Raw genomic sequence first — 20,134 nt, forward strand, 5'->3', positions numbered from 1 at the left:
GCTTAATGACTATGGGGTTTCTTTTGGGGGTGATGAAAATGTTTTATAATTGACTGTGGTGATGGTTGCACACCTCGGAATATTCCAAAAACCATCGAATTGTGGACTTTGGGTGGATTGAGTGGTACATGAATTATATCTTGGTAAAGCTGTTATTTTTTAAATGAACAGCTGGTACGTAACATGGCCATTTGCTAAAACCCACTCTTTCATCCTCAAAGCATGGGGGTTTACTCTGTCAGACACAGAGCGGGCAGCTCCCTGTGGTTGAAGATGAGGGCAGGTCGAAGCAGAGGCCACGCCACCTCATCCTCTGACCAGATGGTTCCTGGTGATCCCCCGCCCATCTCACCTTCCATCGGCACATCTGATAACCTCACCAGCACGTGCTCAGTGCCCTTAAATTGCTCCCTTTCTCCTCAAGTTGTAACTGTTCCTTCTTTCCCATCAAATACCATCTCACCCTCTCCTGCCCCCAAAGGAGGAAGAGGGAGAAGTGGGAGAGAAATTGGAACCGTGGGGGAGCTTGTGTGTTCACCCTGCTCTGGAGGCGTGAGATAGAACCAGGAGCTGGGCCGGCGCTGTCCTCGTTCAGCCCGTCCAGCAGCCTCAGCCTCAACCTCTTAGCGCGTGTGCAGACACGCATCTCGGTGATCTCAGCTTCCCCGGGAACGCAAGTCTCCACGTTTGTTTATGATCCGATCCAGTGTGTCCTTGAGAAAGTGCTCCTGATACAAGGTTACATGGATTAGGCAGGATATAAAACTGTGTTACAGAACGATAGTGATGTTGTTAAATGCATGCACGCCTCCGTGTGTACAGGTAGATGCCTGTGTGTGTACGAATATTGAATATATGTCATGCTCGTAGGAAATATGCCAAAACGAAAACACTCATAGGATTATTGGGAGCTTTTATTTTCTTCTCTGTGTTCTATATTTCAACTTTTCAACAAACATAGAACATGTTTGACTTTGTATAATATAAAGTTTTTTGTCTAATATTCCAGAACAATACGCTTGACTATGTAAAATCATTTTTACGTTGTGAGAATGAGCCGTATAAGCATAAAACTTACAGGCATAAAGTCAGAAAAACTTCCCACTGCCTAGCGCTCCTTTAAAAGCCAGCTTTTGAACCAAACGTTATTTTATATCATCTACTATTTTAGCTTTTAAAATGGTCCATCACTAAAGAATAGATTTTTTCCCCAGAAGTGCAATCAGAACTTATTTTCCTAAGAGAAAATATACAAGTTTTACAAAACAGTCCTTTGTGTGAGGTGGCGCTTGGACCCATGATAGGAGGACCAAGTACGTCCGTCACGGAGGCCAGGTCTCTGAGCCACCGAGGGGGCTTCTGAGCCTTCTAGACCTTCCTTTCTCCTCACTTGTGAAAGACGCCGGTTGCTTAGATTTGTTTTGGCTCCAGCACCTCTGCATTCTGTTAGCCTGAGAGATTGGAATATTCCTAAGCCATTCTCCATCCTCAAAGCACCACCAGTTTGCAGGCTCATTAGTGAATCGGAAGAACCGGTTAGAAAAGAAATGTGGGTGAGAGCGGCGCCCTCCAGGAGTGCAGACCAGGAACTTCAGTAGTGAAATTATTTTGAAAAGGGGAAAACGGAGGGGGGGGGGTGCGGAGGACTCACGGCAATGATTGCAAACCTCCGGATTGTTTCTCAGAAACGCAGGTGGCTGTCCGTGTACAGAAGGCAGTGTCGTCGTGTACAGAAGGCAGTGTCGTCGTCATTTGGATGCCAAATAACTTGGCAAACGGATAATGGTCTCTGACAGCTCGGTTTCACCTTTAAATGGGTTTGGAGGGGTCAGGCGCCTGCCCCCGCCTTTCTTTAAAGAGGTGGCACGCCATTTCTACGGAAAATGCCAACTGCTGAAGCAGCTGGCAGTGTGCCGAGCAGGCGGGCGTGAGCCGCCCCCAGCCTAACCCGCTGCCCCCCTTGCGTGCGGGTATGGTGCTGCGTGTACCCCCTGTCGCTGAGGACCCCTTCAGTGTGTCCAGTGTCTCTAATTGACAAAGTTTCTGTATTCGTGACTCAACACTGAATTATCGCAGGCGACAGTTCTACGTAACAAATTCCAAACATAATGAGTTCCAAAGGGTGACGCCCCACTTTGCGTTGTAGGGGAATTTAGTTTAAAAGACTGTCAGCATATTCCCAAGCGTGAGACCACAAGTGAAGCAAGGCTGATCTCCATCCCCCGTTTAGTGAGCTGGCAAGTGGGGACTGTCACCCACGTTAATAAGGCAGCTCCCAGCCTTGGCCACAAGCTGGAATGGCCTGCAGGACTTTCACAAAATGCTGGGGTCACTTCAGGTCAACTCCTCGAATCCCTGGCCTGGATGTGGTCCGGGCATGAGAATCCGGCTGTCTCTAGGGTACTGCCAGCAAGAGGACCCCGATGCAGTGGCTGGGAGCACAGACACTGGACCCTGGGACCCCATCCGGCTCAGACTCCACTGGCTGTGTCACCTTGGGGAACCTCTCCTGGCCTCTGTTTCCTCCTACTTAAATGAGATGATGTCAGTAATGGTACCTACCTCACAGCATTGCTGATGTGAGGGTTAAATCCGTCCATGCACGTGAGGTGCTGCTGGCACAAGGTTCGCTGTCAGCTGTATTCATTTCTGGTCCTTTTCTCCATGAAAACTGGCATTGGAGGTGGGTTAGGACTCTTCTGGTCTAGGTTTGGCTTAGGTCTGATTAAGTGGGGGGCAGGGAGGGGAGGTGAGGAGGAGGGTTGAGCGTTAGTTACCATCTGGCTAGAAGACTTACGTCTCGGTTCAGCCCTGGTTCCTCCAGCTACGTGAAGAGACTGTGATCGTATTAGTTACCAAGGGTGCCTGGCACCTGCTGGGGACCACAGACAGACACTCCAGGGTGGCTCCTTGTGTAGAATTCTCATTTCAGTGAGGATTGAAACACCTCTCCACAATGTGGAGAGAGCTTCTATATGAAATACATCTCTGCAATGAAAATTTTCTGGTAGGACTTCATCTGCGTTCTCATGCCTAACTAATTTTTCAGCCGTTTTCCTTATAAGTCAGCTTCCTAAGCCCAAAGGTAATACATGCTCCTTGCTTTGAAGGAAGGAAGTTGTGTCCTGTTGATTCTAAAGGAAGAAAATATTATTCTGGCAAAATCTCTTTGTTTAGTAAGTAACTAATAGACCGTCACAGTCACTTCACGGGTGTTTCTGGCCAGCTGTGTGTGGGTTACTGCCAGAGCCTGGCTGGGAGAGAAGACGGAAATGGTCCCGAACGGTGCTTTCTGGATTGTCCTTTGGAGCCCGGTTTCTGTCACTCCTTTATCCTTTCTTTAAGTAGAGCTCTGATTCCATCACTCGAATGTCAGCAGATGCAGGAGGGAATGCGGGAGCGTGTGGGGTGACCAGGACAGAAATGCATGGATTACATTCACGCTGGTTACAACATTTTGAAAGAGCCCCTGGTCAGAGTTAGCCTGGTTGGTTTCAAACCTCAGAATGTGGCTTCCAGCACCATTTTATTTCCTTTTCTCTTACACCAAGATGCTTTGTTTTGAAAACACTGACTTAGAAACTAAGCTTTAATCGGTGCCTTAGTTTGAACAGCTGTTATTTCCATGCTAATTCATTTATGTCATTTGATTCACATTTGGATGATTACAAATTCCTAGGGGGGAAGGTAAGGCAAGTTCCAAGCACACGTTTTAAGTGCCCTTATTGGTATTGTTATCCTCATTTTACAAATGAGGAAACTGAGTCACAATGCAGTGAAGCCGCGCACTCAGAATCACGTGATTTGGAGGTGGCGGGGTCTCTATCCCGTGTTCCTCCCCTCCCAGGATGGGGGGCACCTGGGACCAGCCGTGCCCCCTACCCCCCGGGGCATCGTTTCCTCATCAGGAAGCCTCATCCAGCTGTCTCTGGGGTAGTTACTATTCAGGGGAGCTGTTTTCCCAGTAGATGATCTAAGACAAAAAGTAACATGTAAACATCATCCTTATGTAATAGCTCTCCGGTTTGTTGTAATACACCGCCTGTGTGCCTTGGCATCCTTTATATGTTCATTTCTACCAGAATTGCATTTCTTACATTGTAGAGAAAAAGTAGGAAATAGATTTTTTTTTCACTACTTGCATCTTTAATGCCTGTAAATATGAAAGCATAATGGGCTGAAGATTTACCCACCGAAGTATTCTCTGGTAAAGAAGTTAGTTGAGTAACCATGTCAGTCTTGGTTTAAATAATCTAGTATAGAGACAACTCTTGGGGAATTGTGCCTGATAGGATCATCAATGTGGCTAACGTTTTAATTTTCATCGTTCATGGTTTTCTTCCTTTTTTCTCTGAAGCGGTGAGCAGTACAAGTTTTGGTCACCAAATGTTTAGCAACACAGCTTCCCACGGGAGGCCCCTCTTTGCTATGAATTAGACCTTTGAAGGTTAAAAGATACTGTGTGGAGGTGGATTTTTATTCTGCATCCAGGAGACCGCTTGGCATATAACTGCAGACCTGGCAGGTTTTTGTGGACAGAGGCAGGAGGCGGTAAGTGTGGTCACTCAGCCGGGCAGAGCCTGAGTTCTTCACCAGCCTGGTGTCCGGCTCCCGTTAAAAGGCTCAGGCTTCCCCGTGGCCGCGGCCGCCTGCAGATGCATGGCTGTGTGCAGCGCGTGCGGTCCCACGCCCCGCGGTCCCTGAGGGATGTCGCAGCCCCGTCCACAGAGACCCCGGGCTTTTCTAAGGTGTACCTCCTACCTGGCCATCTCTCATCTTCACCGTGACCAATAGGACTTGTTTTTATCTCACCCTTCATTTTCTTTTCAAATACAGTCTCTATATAGTAGAATATGATGTAATGTAACGTAATGTAACATGATATGACATGATATATAATGTAGTGTAAAAGTAACGTGTATTGATGGAGGTCATTTAAGAACAGGCAAATACAGGCAATGGCGTCCAACTCTAACGAGAGGATTTCGGTCCCAGCCTCGTTGCAGATGGAGCTCTCCTAGTAAATCCATCCTCCAAAGTAGGTTAATTATTCTTACCAGGGATTCTTATGCAGCTTGCAGTTGCCAAGTACTTCAAGATCAGTTTCATGAGCATTTCCCGACTGGCTCTATGAGATCGTATGGACCATTTTTCAGGGAGTTTTGGTGACTCGCAGAGGGTGGGGCTGCAGGAACTCTGAGGAGGCCTCAAGGCTCAAATCCGCTCAGGGTGCCAAGTCGTCGGCTGGCTGGCAAAAGGAACCTACGTGCATTTTGGTTTGTCACTTGCCAGAGACTTCAAAGGGCTACGGATGTTGAGACCTTTTGTTAGGGCACAAGGGGCATTAGCCAACTTTTTAACTCCAGAAGTCCAGAACAGGCCAAGTGGTCGAGGAAAGAAAATCAACAGGGTAGCATGCCCTGCACCTTCAGTTCCACGGGAGCACCTGGGAGCAGGTGCCCCTGAAGTTGTCTGATGGAGAGGGGGGCGTGGAAGCCTTGAGGACGTGGGCCCGATCCGAAAAATGGGGGGGGGGTCCAGAAAGCAGCTCTGGTTTTGTGTTGTGTCACGTCCAGCAGGGTAATCCCAGTGTGCTTCATCGTCTACTTTCCCGGGAAGGAAACTGTGCCTTTCAGGTAGGACGAATTTACAGGCGCTCCCGCCTTCATGTCAGCCCCAGGGGCAGCCCCGGGCCCAGAAGGCTGAAGGACACGGGAAGGTCACAGCCGGCACCGGGAGCTGCAGGTTACCGTACAGAGCAAAGCAACCATGGAAAGCACGTCACCCTAATCCTTCGCATCACGGGTCAGCCACAAGTACAGCGTTGACGTGAAGTACAAAAGATTTTAATTTATCTCCGATGTCTACGGTTTATTAGTGAATCTCAAAATAGTCTAGGACATTTGGGTTTTTCCATCTATACGGTCAAGCCCCGCTCGATTCCAGACTCACATGCCTCATGCCAGAGAGTAAATATCACAGGGAGGCGGTGGCCTGGCCCCAGACCCTGCGCCGGTCCGGAACACCCAGCGGGAGATTACTGGGGACGTGTCGCCTCAGGCTGGCGTGTCTCACCATTTCTGTAACTCGTTGGCGCGGTAGCAATGGAAGGATGAAGGAAGCATCTCTCTGGGCTTTTTTTTTTTTATGCATCTGAGTCTTGGGACTCAAAATCCCTTGGAATCCTTAGCCTCCGGGGGCAGCTTGAACTGCTTAGCATCAGAAATGAAGCACTCGCTCTCATGTCGGTTTCTTTCTTGGTGGAGGGACCACTCTGCAGCTGCCCGTCAGATGGCTGAGGCACCGTTCAGGGCCTTTCCCTCCATCCCTGGTGGCCCGGGTGACTGCCACCACCCAGAGCGGGCGGTGGTGAGGTCGGGTGCCGGTTCAGCCCGGCAAAGCCAGAACTCGCAGACCCGGAGATGCCCAGTCACCTTTGCAGAGCCAGCCTCACGCCTGCTGTTTCACACCTGAAGGGCATTGCCTGTGTGACAGCTGTCCTTCCGCATCGTGTTAGCTTGGCCCCGGTCACTTCCCCCGTTGGCTGTCTGCAGTGATAAAATCCTGCCCCCGCATGAACACAGCCTTTCCCTTTTCCTGCCACCCTGGACCCAGTATGCTTGTGTTTCAGCAGTTTATGCCCCGGGGACCAGTCTTACCAAACATGTTTGTGAAAGCATCTTCCCCAAACCGATGTGTCTTATCTGTGCTCCTTTAGGTTCACTGTTGGGGCTGGAGTCTTGCTTTCTCCGCTGTTATTTTAGACAGAATAAGAGTATTTAGATAGTGTGTGTATTTAGGCTTCTGGCCCTTTTTCTGTTTGTTTCAGATAATCTCTGAACTTTTTGTCTGCCTTTTAATTTTATGACCTTTTGGATGGGAAATCTGTTTGGTAACTCAGTCTATCACTCTGTCCTGTGTTATTTCTTCCATTGCTTTTATTTAAAAAAAAAATTCCCACCCAGACATCAGATGAGTACTCATCTTTGATACCATTTTTGCAGCTTGTTTTTTTTAACACTTACCTCTTTAATCGATCTTGGATTTATTGTTGTGTAAAATGTAGGGAAGAAATATATATTTATTTTACTCCTGTAACTGGACAGCCCCTTGGAACTTTGAATGTAAGCATCTTTTTCTAATTTTGTCACCGGGCTTATTATGGCCTTTGCTTTCCATTACAAATACTGTCTTCAGATATGTAAGTAACACTAAGCACTGTTCCTCATTCCAAAGAGGTCTGAACTCAGTGATAATAACATCAATCCCATTTAGAGGATTTTTAGATTTTCTTAACCAAAGTCAAAGAGTGAGCTTTGCAAGGAGATGGCAAGAAGTGGGTAGGAACACAGTGTCCCGGTCCTCTGCCACCTGCTTCACCAGATCACGTCATGGGGGTGGGAGTGGCCCAGGGCTTCTCCCCAGAAGAGGACATGCCTGGGGGTGGCAGTACATGGGGGTGACAGAAGACTGTCTCCCGCGGGCCCTTCGCAGCCGGCTCCGCTCTCTGAGGCAAAGGACGCAGGAGCCTGAGATGCGTCGGATGAGGTTCCCATGGGTCCACACAGCTGCTGCTCAGAGAGGCGTCTTGTCAGCCAGGGTTGGGAGGGGCGGCCCCAGGCCCCCTGTCACTGACGCATCCCCCCTTCCTTCTTGTGACCCTGTCCCACCCAAGGTCCCCTTCTCAGCCTGCGCACGTGTTTGGAGAGACGTCTTTCGGATCCCACTGCTTACGTGGGATCCCTTTCTTCCTTCAGGGTCTTTAGCTGGCATCCTCTGCGTCTTTTGTTGAATGAATGGGTTTCAGCTTTTGTTTCTGTTGACTCTCCTGAAACCCCTTCTCTGCTGTTCTCCCTGGCAGAGCCACTGGAACCTGTAACTCGGGATAGACAGGAAACGGAGAGATTCCTTGTACCGTCTGCCTGGGAATTGTCTGCTTCTGCCCCCTTCGTTCATTCTCCTAAGTGGCGGCCATGCTGGGGTGTCCACGGCAAGAACTACCAGGGAATGAGCTTGTGTTGGGGACGTGTCCTGATGGAGCCGCATAGATGCTGCCATAAAACCTTCTCTCTGGTGTAGCTGCAGTCGTGTTTCATAACAGACCCTCTTATTTTTACCTATACCATAAACTACTTTTTTAAAGAATGAATAGATGAAATGTGTTTTAATTAAGAAGCATATCAAAACTTCTTAAAATGACACCAAAAAAAGCCACCCAGAGACACCGACTTCTCCTCGGGTCTTGCTCTCCGGCCCCATCACACGCCGGCGTCTCGCCTCCCTCCAGGGTGAACGCAGTCGTGGCTGCGTCCCCAGCGGAGGAGTTGCTGCCCTCCCGGGGCCCTGAAGGTGGCACCCATGGAGACTTCCCTGGGATGTCCCGCCCGCTTCCCCGGGCACACAGCCCTCGGGAGGCTCCCCTGCTTCCCTCTTCACGCTGCGCCCCCCAGACTCCCGCTTGCCGGGGCAGCTCTGCGTCCCGTGTGCCAGCGCTCGGCCCTTCCAGCGTCTCCGGGGGATTCGGGGCCACTGCAGTCACAGGGGTCTGTATCGGACCGGGAGCAGCCAAGCATCAGAGCAGAGAGAAAGATCAGGGAAAAGCCCTTGATTCTTACCATGCAGTGAAGCTGACTCCTGACTCCACTTACTAGGCAGTAAAGTGACCGCAGTGCAGGCGTGGCCTTGGCTGTGGGACCAGCACCGTCGTGCTCACACGCTACCCGTTGTTCTCGTCATGGCCCCGTGAGGCAGGTACCATCTTCACCCCAGATTGCAGAGGAAGAAGCTGAGCAGGGAGCCACCCGTGCGCTGGGAGAGACGGAGCCCGGGCGTGTGTGCTCCAGGCCGCGGGCCCCGGGCTCTCAGCCGCAGACCCACCGGGAAGGTGAGCGGCCAGGGCACCAAAGCAGAGGTGGACCCCGGGGAGCCTGAGCGCCTCAGTGTGAAAGAGGAAACCGGCCGTGGAGCAAAACGCAGGAGACTGTCCTGGGGCCCAGGGACAGGAAGGGCTTCTGTTCTCTTTAATTGTGATAAAATGCACGTAATAGGATATCCATCGCTTTAACCATTTGTAAGTGGTGCTAGTAAATACATTTGCAATACTGTGTAACCATCACCACTGTCTATACCCCAGACTTTCTCATCATCCCAAGCAGAAGCTCTGTCCCCATTAAACAGTTCCCCACTTCCCTCCTCCAGCCCCTGGCACGTACCCTTCTACTTTCTGCGTCTATGAATTTGACTTCTCCAGGGACCTCATCTAAGTAGAATTATATGGCATTTGTCCTTTTATGTCCGGCTTACTTGGCTTGCTGTAGTGTTTTTAGGTTTATCCCCGCTGTATAGTGTGGGTCAGAATTTTATTTTTTAGGGCTGAGTGGTAGCCCATTGCATGGACAGACTCCCTTTTGCTCATTCAGGCATCCATCAGTGGACCCTTGGGTTGCTCCCATCTTTTTGCTATTGTGAATAATACTGCTGTGAATGTGGGTGTCCAGTATCTGTTGGAATTCCTGTTTTCAGTTCTTTGGGGAATGGAATTGCTGGGTCATATGGTATTTCTGTGTTTAACTTTGTGAGGAACTGCCAAACTGTTTTCTACAGTGGCTGCACCATTTTACATTCCCACCAACTTCTCCACATCCTCACCCACGCTTGTTATTTTCCATTTTTTGTGGGTTTTTTTTTTTAATTATAGCCATCCTTGGGGAAGGACTTTTTAAATAAAACTTTAAAAGTACATATCATAAGACCAAAGTATGAACGACTTAAATACCTGGTCCGTACGGTGGTATTCATCATACTTGTCACACTTAGGAATATTTGAGGAAAGTTTCTGCCTTCACGCACGCGGGGCCGTAGGACGTCACTCAGACATTGCCCTGGGTGTACCAATTTGCTTGTGGAATCTTGGAGTCGTTCTTATTCTCAAGTGGTGATTTTGTTTGTTTTTTTGTTTATTTTTTCCTCAAAACTAATCCCATCTGTATTCCCAGATGGCTAAACTTTAGGCAATGTCAGCCCTGAAAAGAATAATATTATAATTGGTTATAACACACTCATTTTAAAAAAAAATCCATAATCCATAGTTAGCCTCAGGAAGAGGAAGAGAAAGAATTTTCCTCTTGATTTCTAGTCCCATCAGAAATGAGAACATTGCCATTTTGTAACCCTAAATGACTCAAGCATCGTTGATCCGTATAAGCAAGGATCATATACGTGAGCTAACGGATGAAGGATTGTAAGGGAACCCACAGGTCATTCCATACCAAAATATCACCCCTCAGGTTATGTGTTACTTACAAGGGGATGTACACATCTTTGCAATGAGAGGCTGATGACATGCCACCTTGACCCAGCGGAATTCAGCATCACTGAGCAAGGGTAATGCGGCACCCCTCCCCCCATCTGCTGCACCTTGAGGCCTGCAGCATCACCCGGGAGGTATTTTTGCCAAAAATGTTTAGCCTCAACCTTATAAAGCCTCCAGACCTAACCTCGGTTTATAAGAAATATAGGAGTTAGAGCAACCAGTAAAGAAATAATCAGACACACCTAGGAACAATCTACAAGGAAACTGACCTGGACTTAACCAAAAAGCCCACAAAAAGCACAGGGGAAAAAAAGATGCAGGACCATTGTATTCTAGAAGCAAAAGGAATAAGGAAATATAGCAACCAGATCTAACGTGTGAACCTTGACCGAATCTGAGGTTGGAAAAAATAACAGCTGTAAATGACATGGCAGGGCGGGCAGGATTGGAATATAGATCAGATATTAGATGATATTATGGAATGATGGTGAATGTTCTTCAGGGCGACAGTCGCATTAGGGTTGTGTAAGAGATTACCTTGTTCTTAGGGAATGCTGCATGTAAATGCACCTAGGCATCGAGTGTCACAGTGTCGACAATTTATTGTCAGATTTGTGGCTAAAATGTGTGTATGTGTGTGGAAAGAGAGGGAGATAGAGAGGGGGAGAGAAAATGTATCGAAATGTAAGCAGTTGTTGAATCTAGGTGGAGGACTTAGGGGTGGGCATTCAACCTACTCTTCCAACTTTTGTATATGTTTGAAACAAAAAGTTGGGGGAAATTATTTATATCTGATGTCTTGTGTTTCACGTCCTGCCTTTGAAAGACTTCGGTTTTTCTGTCTTGCAGTTCGGGACCGAGTCAGATCGAAGATGGAGAGAGACATTTTGGCAGAAGTGAATCATCCTTTCATCGTAAAGCTTCATTACGGTAAAGGGAGTAAAAAAAATTCCCTACTGTTGAGAGGACCTAGACCAACCCTCCCCCAAATCAGAGGAAATCGACATAGATTCCTGGTCTCAGCGTCCGGCCCTGTCTGGGGTGGGGCTTTCTCCCCCGGGTTCCTGAGCCTCGGATTCTTCTTCTCTGGGGGAGGAGATGCCCTGTTTTCATCTCGAAAAACCGAATCTGAGGGAGCGAGAGGTTCCCCTTAATTAAATTATCATCATGGAGAAAGTGGTTTTAAAAAAAGGTCTCGACCTAGACAGGGTGAATCTATGACTATTTTTTCGTTGTTTCAGAGTAAAGTGCCTATGACGCCATAGTTTCTTTGAATCAGAATGGTAACAGCTCCTGCATTTTAAGTAAAGACTATATTTTAGGCATTTGAAAGACGGTAGCGCTTTGAGCCCTCAAAACTGCCTTTCAAGGTAGGCTATTGTTTCCATTTTTCAGAAGAGAAAACTGAGACGCAGATGGAATAATTCTGATTTCTGAGGCCACATATCTGCGATGCCATGCAAGGCTTCTTCGTTTGCTTTCTGCCGTTTTATCTCCTCGGAGAAGCAATAAGTGAAATCTTCCAATTAAAAATAATGAGATGGCGGCTCCAGAGTCACGGCAGGCTGCATTACAGCTTTGTGCCCTAATTGAGTAATTAATGTGGGCAAAGCGCTGGGCAGAACAAGGACAAATCCCGTACCTTGTTGGTACAGGGGCTCGGGGGCGGGCAGAGTTGCAGGAGACTGTCCGTGACTTTTACCCACATCGGGAGTGAAGGCATGAACACACGCAAAGGCAGGAGGACAGAGCTCTTTGCTCGTGAACTTCTGATATTCCTAAGAAGACAGTTTAGAAAGTCCTGTTTGGAAAGCACGTGGCCTCTCCTTTCGGAAATAATAAGAGCCAACATGGATGTGACCTTGCGGGCAGCCGCGTGGTGCCCGGATCCCTCGGGCCACGGGCAGGTGCCCTTAGATCCCAACGGTGGCGGCAGGCTGACCCCCCTCTATCACACGGCCGCCTCAGCGCTGCTGATTTGCTGGTGTCAGATCCGATCCAGGTGTCATTTCGGTTGGTTTCCCGGGTGTTTTTCTGAAGAAGTTGAAAACTGGGGTCTTACAGAGATTTTTAAAGGTTACCTCTGTGATTGATCAAAAGATACTTGCCCTCCATCTGCCCGTCAAGCCCTAGGACAGAACATCCATCCACGCTGCAGTTTACACAATTCTGACAAAGGGGTTTCTGGTTAGAGGCTTTATGTTTCTAAAACCCCAATATTTATAATGCTTCTGGCATTGACTTTTAGAAAATGAAAAGTTCCCAAGTGTGTGTGGGTGTCGGCACCCCTTCCAGCCATACTTCCTTTGTGTGTAAAACAGATGCCACATGCCAGACCAGCGGGAACATTGAACTGACCATCCAGTAGCCACGGTGGTTAGTTTCTCTTGAGCCTCACGCGCATGCACCGTCCCCCCCTTTGACCAACGCGTGCCCTTGCTCGTGGCGGGCGGGGGCTGAACCGTGAACTCCATGCCCATAACTGTGGCCCTCAGGGACCAAACTGAGAGCACGAGCGCCGCTGCCACCAGGTACAGGTAGCTGGGCCGGCCCGTCCCCAGCGCAACCGTAAAAGAAGGAACAGATGGTGGCTATCCTTGAGCCCTGAGTTGTACCGAACACAATTCCATAGGAAGGGGAGGGGACTCGTCTCAAACGGTCGAGGCGATCGTCCTGCTCTCACCAGGCACCTTCCAGCAAAGCCAGGTCTCTAACAAGACACGGTTGTGCCCAAAGCCCCGTGTCAATAGTGGTGATGAGAGCAAGTGGAACCTACACATGCTTTTCTCCGTGTGTCTTTCAATCCCTTTGTGATTAAAAAAAGGCAGGAAGAAGGAGAGAAGGAGGGAAGGAAGAAGGAAGGAAGGAAGGAAAGAGGAAGGAGGTGGGGAAGGGGCGGGGAGAGGAGGAGAAATAACCTCCAGACCATGAATAAAAGTGAGAGAGACAGAACTCATCACCGTCGGCTCCCTTCCCCAAGTCCTGCCCTCACACCGCTGTGCGGTCTCCAGCCCGGCCCCAGTCCTGTTTCTGAAATGACCCAGGGTTACAGGCTACGCGGTATTGTTTGAACCAACGAGAGACGGGCTTTTTGCACTCAGAGCCTGGACCCAGGGGAATGATGTCCACCGCAGGGGACCGTGACGCCGAAATGCTCTCAACTCTCTCCTTCCGCAGCCTTCCAGACGGAGGGAAAACTCTATCTGATTCTGGACTTCCTGCGCGGAGGAGACCTCTTCACCAGGCTCTCCAAAGAGGTACACGGAGTGCAAGCTGTCAGTTTCTGCCTAGAATTCGAGGGGCAGGAGAGCACGGGGGGGTTGCGTGTATGTGCGTGTGTGTGTAGTGTGTGTGCAAGAGAATGTGTGAAAGTGCATGTACATGCACGCACATGTGTGTGCGCAAGAGAATGTGAAAGTGCGTGTACATGCACGCACATGTGTGGTGTGTGTGCAAGAGAATGCGAAGGTGTGTGTACATGCACGCACATGTATGTGTGTGCAAGAGAATGTGTGAAAGTGCGTGTACGTGCACACGTGTGTTCAAGAGAATGTGTGAAGGTGTGTGTACCTGCACGCACATGTGTGGTGTGTGTGCAAGAGAATTTGTGAAGGTGTGTGTACATGCACGCACATGTATGTGTGTGCAAGAGAATGTGTGTACATGCACACGTGTGTTCAAGAGAATGTGTGAAGGTGTGTGTACATGCACGCACATGTGTGTGTGCAAGAGAATGTGCGAAGGTGTGTGTACATGCACGCACATGTATGTGTGTGCAAGAGAATGTGTGAAAGTGTGTGTACATGCACATGTGTGTTCAAGAGAATGTGTGAAGGTGTGTGTACATGCACGCACATGTATGTGTGTGCAAGAGAATGTGTGAAGGTGTGTGTACATGCATGCACATGTATATGCGGTGGGTGGTGTGTGTATGTGTACGTATGTGTATGGTGTGTGGTGCACACGCGTGTTTTCAAGATGTCTCACAAGTCACACAGAGAAAAAATCTGTTGTCCTTGAAAGATCTTAAGAAAACGGACTCTTCCCAAGACCCCCGTGGAGCTCTAGAACCTTACCTGTGTAGAGCAGATGGAAACTTGATTTATGTTACGTAGGGAAGACTTTATTTCACAACATTTCACTTTCCACCATAGGAAGATGCTATTAACACGCTGACCACACATCCTGGGAGGGGCGTCGGGAGCGTCTAATTAGGGCTTCACCCGTGAGCGCTCCGTGACCCCCAGGGCTTGTCCTTGACCCCCACTCCCTGACTTAGGAACTTTCCAGGATGTCTTGCAGCACAGCGTGGAAGCTCTCTGGCCCCTGCTTCATGGGATGGAAAACCCAGCCTCCTGCTCGAGGCAGTGATGATGCCAGGCTTTTAATCCTGATGATTCTGTGCAGTCTCCTTTATACAGAAGAGAGTGTGACAAAGGTGACAGCATGTTGACACGATGCACAGAACAGGTTCCTGGCCCTCCTGACGCAACCTCACCTGGCACTGGGGTTCTTACTGGGCTGTAACAGGGGGTTCGGGCCGCCCTCCCCCTTTCCTCACCGCCCACTTTTACAGCAGGAGATCCCTCCATCCTGCGTGAAACTCCAAAGTGCAATCAATCAAGGTGGAGCGGCAGTGGGGTCCCCAAGACCTCGGGCTGCTCTCTCCCTCTGTTTCCTGATGGTCCCTCGGGCAATGGCACAATTGATGTATTGGATTCTTGGCGATACAGGTTGAAAGCACGGGCTGGAGGATTCAGATCCAAGTTCTCCAAAAGCCCTTTTTGGATCAGGTCTCTGGTCCCTCAACCTGCCTCACAGCTGAGCTCACGTTTCCAAAGATGGCGAATCATTGACCTCGGCCAGTTTCTCTTCTGATGCCTATTGATTTGCTCCTTTTCCCCCCACCCTCCCACCCCGGCCGAAGGAAGTCAGGCCACTGGGGGTTGATCTGTCCAGCATCCAGTGTGACACACCCTGTTGTTGGGCTTCTTGACCAAAAAGGCAACACGCAAGGTACCCATAGGACCCTTAATTTCAGAGTAGAAGTGAAGTTGTCCAGCCTGGGCTCAACAGGGTCTCGGAGTTCACAGAAACACAAGAAATGAATGCTACCCTAACCCTAACCCTATGTAAAAAAGTATTTCCCTTCCATCCTCTTCGCCGAGTCCACTAGACAACATCCTTTTCTGTGTCGGTCTCCGTACTGACTGCCTTCAAGAGCTCACATCCATGGGTGTTTCATTCCCATAGAGAAACCCTTTGTCATTTGCACTTGGAGGCCACACAGAGCTGTGCCCTAAGAGCGGCCAAGGACAGTAATACAGCCGCCCCTGAGCGCTGAGCTGTGGACGTGCCTGTGTGGTTATGTACAGAGATGGAGAAAGCCGGGCCAAAGAGAATTCGACAGCCAGCAGGATTTCCCATGGGGAAATCCTTCTCACAGGAAGCCCACTGCATATGCTAACCAATTTAGAAAAGAAATACCCAACCAGGAAAGGTGCTGGTCGAGTGTGGAAGACAGAACAGGAGATTCCAGAGGCCAGAGGGGCAGCGAGGGTTGGTGGCACCCAAATGTCATCCAGGACTTGGGGTGCATGTCCTCCCCACTGGGAGGCATCCCTTTCGTGAAATGGATGTGCTCCACTTTCATTAGCCTGATGTATTCACTGTTCAGTTCCCCAAATGGCCCTTATTCCGATTCTGAGCGTCCCAGGCAACCTTCTGATTATGTATTGATTTTTCACGCATCTGCCTTCAGAGAGAATTCAGTCATGACATGGATTTCTAGTCTCTGTGGCATTCATTTCTCATGGTGCAGGTAAAGAATGGTTTCTGATACCATCTGGCTTGCTGGTAAGGTGACTACAAAATTACATGCTGGTTCTCACAACCTCAGGGACAGGGAAACAGTAGGAGACAATGACCTTGAGGTCTGCTGGGCGCCATGGCCTCTTGTGTGTTTTAGCTAAACCAGGGTCCCTCTCCCACCAGCCTCTCCGGCAAGGGGCACCCACCGATGCTACACGGGTGGGTTGTATTTGGTAGGACTCGTCCCACTTTGGGGAGATGGCAGTTTCTAGTTTGCACAAACCCAAGGGGTGAAGAGGTGAACTTGAAGGGAGGAGGGATGAAATTTGAGACATATTTTCAGTAAATCCTTCAGGCCTGTTTATATCAGCCCTTCACAGTGTGGCTTAGTTTTTTGTGTTAAAGTGTTACATCAGAAGCACGCATATTAAAACGCAAACCCAGAAACACACTCCAGAGCTGCATGGTTTGTGGGGCAGGAAAGGTTGGGGGAGGGAACCTTGCCCGGGGCTCCGCGCACAAGGCCGAGTCTCTTTGTGGGGAGTGCCCCCTCCCCTTCACTGGTCCTAAAACTTTGCTGAGAACTCATGTTTCCATTGTAGGAGTCGGAAGAGCCTTGTCTGGGGGCCGCGGTCTGCGGAGCGGAGCAGTCTTCGTGGGGCTGAGTGCCTCTGTCTTTAAAGCCAGCAGCCACAGAGCAGGCTGAAGTCTTGTTCTCTCTCCTCCCAGGTGATGTTCACGGAGGAGGATGTGAAGTTCTACCTGGCTGAGCTGGCCTTGGCTTTAGACCACCTGCACAGTCTGGGGATCATCTACAGAGACCTGAAGCCAGAAAAGTGAGTGAGGACAAGGCAGGGCATGGCCCTCTTGCTGCCCACGTCGCCTTGTCCCTGTACTTAATTCCCCGGTGAGGCCATAGCCTGGGGACATCCCGGTGCTGGCACCCCACAGGCAGGGATTCCACCTGCCCGCCCCTGGAAAGGTGCCCAGACACAGGTGTGGCTTGTGCTTATTTGTGTGGGATGGTCCCAGCCCATTCTCACCTGACCCTCATGACACCCCCCAAGGGAGGCAGGGCTGGGCCTGCATCCCTGTGGTCCAGGGGAGGCTGGGCAGGTAGTGGAGGCTGGGCAGGTGGAGAGGGCTGGGCAGGTAGGGGAGGCTGGGCAGGTTGGGGAAGCTGGGCAGGTAGGGGAGGCTGGGCAGGTGGTGAGGGCTGGGCAGGTAGTGGAGACTGGGCAGGTGGGGAGGCTGGGCAGGTAGTGGAGGCTGGGCAGGTAGAGGAGGCTGGGCAGGTGGGGAGGCTGGGCAGGTAGTGGAGGCTGGGCAGGTGGGGAGGCTGGGCAGGTAGTGCAGGCTGGGCAGGTAGTGGAGGCTGGGCAGGTAGAGGAGGCTGGGCAGGTGGGGAGGCTGGGCAGGTAGGCAGACCACCATTCCTCCTCCCACACCCCCTGCCCTCCCTCCTTAGGTGGGACCCATCCTGCACTGGGAACGTCTCACATGCCACCTCCTCGCTAGTTTGTGTCTTCTGTGCTGGTCTCTTCCCCACCTCCACCTCCGGGTTTGGAAAGCCCTTTCAGCTGTCTCAACAGGCCCATTTCTAGGTGACGAGTCAGATGAGCCTTTCTGAGTTTTTCTAAAAGACAGTAGCACCAGATTCCCAGCCCAAATTCCAATAAGATTTGTGTATCTTTGGCAATGATCATCTGTAATATTATTTCTAGGATATTTTGCTAATCCAGTCTAAATCTTTTTTTAAAACTCCCTCCAAGTAATAATGTTCTTATTTCAGTTTTTTTCGTGCTATTTTCTGTGTAGAGCTGGCACAAACTAGGAGGGATCCACTTGAAAAGGAAGGATCTAGAGGATGCTATTTTAAGTTCATTTGGTTGACCTGACAGTGGTCCCTGCAACGAAGTTGATGATTTTCTCCCTCTGGCCTGTGACGTGGTTGATAACGGCCCCCTGTCCCCCCATAGACTGAGGTCCGTGCCTGCCCCTGGATATGTGGGGCCTGGTGGGACCCCAAGGCTTGGAGCACAAGGCAGCCCAGGCCCTGAGGGCACAGGAGGTAGAGCCCAGCCCTTGTTCCTGGTCCCTTACTTCTTCACCTGCAGGGAACCGAGATAAATGCAAACTCCGCTCTGAGAAGTGGCAGTCGTTTAAGGGAAACGCCTGGGTTTGCCTGGAGACCAGGAACGTGGCGTATGTCCCTGATGCAAAGCGTATTTGCCTGTGACCAGAGGGAAGTGCTCCCCAGGCACGGCTTCAGCTTAACCACCAGCTGGGTAGAGCATCACTGGCTGCACGTGTAAATGATGTTTAAATAACCGTGAAAGGCCCTCTCCTGAGTATCCCCATAAGAGCCACGTCCTGCAAACTCAGCATCGCCTTCAGAAAACAGGCGCTGAGGCCACTGTCACAGCCAGCGCGGCTGACCTGCTCACCTCTGCTGTGAGCTCTGCCCATGAAGGCAGCACCCCGATTCTCCCTCTAGTTCAAGGTCAAAGGGATCTTTACAGTTAAAAATGGTAATGCGTAATTGCAGGATTGAAGAAAAAGGATTTTGTTGTCCATTAGAATTAGTCGGGAATTAATCTTGAAAGTTGCTCACTTCTGGGCAAAGATTAAGTATAACTGAAAAGCAAAGATAAGAACATTTGCTTCTTTCATTATAAATTGTCATCTTAATTATACACTGTAACTTTTTCCTTCCCATTTCCATAAAATAGTAGGTATGATTTTTATTCCCATGGCAGACTTTTTAAAATTGTGGTAAGATAAATATGACATAAAATGTAGCACCTTGACCATTTTCAAGTGCACAGTTCAGTCGTGTTAAGAGCATTCACGCTGTCGTGCAACCGTCTCCACCATCCGTCTCCCAGACTTTCTTCATCCTGCAAAACTGACACCCCGTCCCCATGAAACACTCACTCCGCACCCCCTCCCCCAGCCCCTGGCACCCTCCCTTCTATTCTCTGTCTCTGGATCTGGCTGCTCTAGGGACCGCATGTAAGTGGGATCACACGGTGCTTGTCCTTTTGTGGCTGGCTTACTGCACTCGGCGTGGTGTTCTCGAGGTCCATCCATGTGGTAGCCTGTGTCAGAACTCCCTTCCCTTCCCAGATGTGTTTAAGGTACCACATATCAATCCTCACAGCCCACGTCCTGGTCTCCTTAGATCCGGGCTGGTGCCTCCCAGGAGCTGGAGAAACAGAGTTTAATTACAGCAAAGAAAGAAACAGGGCAAGCCAGGAGCCCCGGGGACCTGTGGGCTGATGGGCTGGAGAAGGGCCTCGTGGAAGGCTCGCCTGCGTCCACCCCCTCAGACTTTCCCTCCGCCCTCCCGTGGGCATGAGCCTCGCCGTACTCCAGAGAGCTGGGAGGAACAGGACCAGTGATCACCGTGGGGCATCCGGACGTCAGACGCCGGCACGCCGAGAGCTTGGCCCAGGGCACCAGGAGGGACCCCATGGGACTGGCTCCCACAACATGGCTCCCGGGGGCTGAGGCCTGAGGTGTCACAGACTGCCCCGGAGGTCGCGGTGGTCCCGAGGGCCAGGCGGGGCTCGTGGAGGGGTCTGGCCAGAAGAGCAGGCTCTCGCCGTCGAGGGCCCGCCTGGGTTCAGGAAGTCCCCTCTGAGCAGCTCTGCGTCTGCACAGGCCAGGGCACTCGCGGACCCTCTCAGGCCCGTTCACGCAGGACAGGCAGCCTGGGGGGCCCCAGACCTTCCCCTGGGCTTGAGAGGGTCTCACACCTGCAGTCCCCAGTGTGAGCCTGCTGAGCCAGGCACAAGAACACGGGGGTGCCCTTTGCACCCCACACACCGCGGATGTGCCTACGCTCCCAGCCCAGCAGAAGCTGCTGACCAGGGAAGCAGCGGTCTGAAGGCCACGTCTGCGAACAGCAGGTGACCTGCCGCCCCCCAGCCAGCGTGGAAACTGCTGCCCAAGGGCCTGGGCGGCTCCCCTGGGGCCTCCGTGCCTTTCCGTGTGTCTCGTCTCTTT

General features: G+C 50.6%; 1 protein-coding gene across 4 annotated transcripts in view; it reads left to right on the plus strand.

The window, feature by feature from the left end:
• RPS6KA2 (ribosomal protein S6 kinase A2) overlaps positions 1-20,134 on the plus strand; it is a 372,586-nt gene that overhangs the window by 291,662 nt on the left and 60,790 nt on the right. For all 4 annotated transcript variants that reach the window (XM_082475550.1, XM_082475551.1, XM_082475552.1 and 1 more), the window contains 3 exons: positions 11,162-11,242; positions 13,490-13,569; positions 16,853-16,959. In XM_082475550.1, coding sequence (XP_082331676.1) covers positions 11,162-11,242; positions 13,490-13,569; positions 16,853-16,959 — 268 coding nt within the window. The remainder of the gene's footprint in view (positions 1-11,161; positions 11,243-13,489; positions 13,570-16,852; positions 16,960-20,134) is intronic.

This window comes from Balaenoptera physalus (assembly GCF_965194825.1).
Source record: "Balaenoptera physalus genome assembly, chromosome: 9".
In the NCBI taxonomy this organism is placed as follows: domain Eukaryota; kingdom Metazoa; phylum Chordata; class Mammalia; order Artiodactyla; family Balaenopteridae; genus Balaenoptera; species Balaenoptera physalus.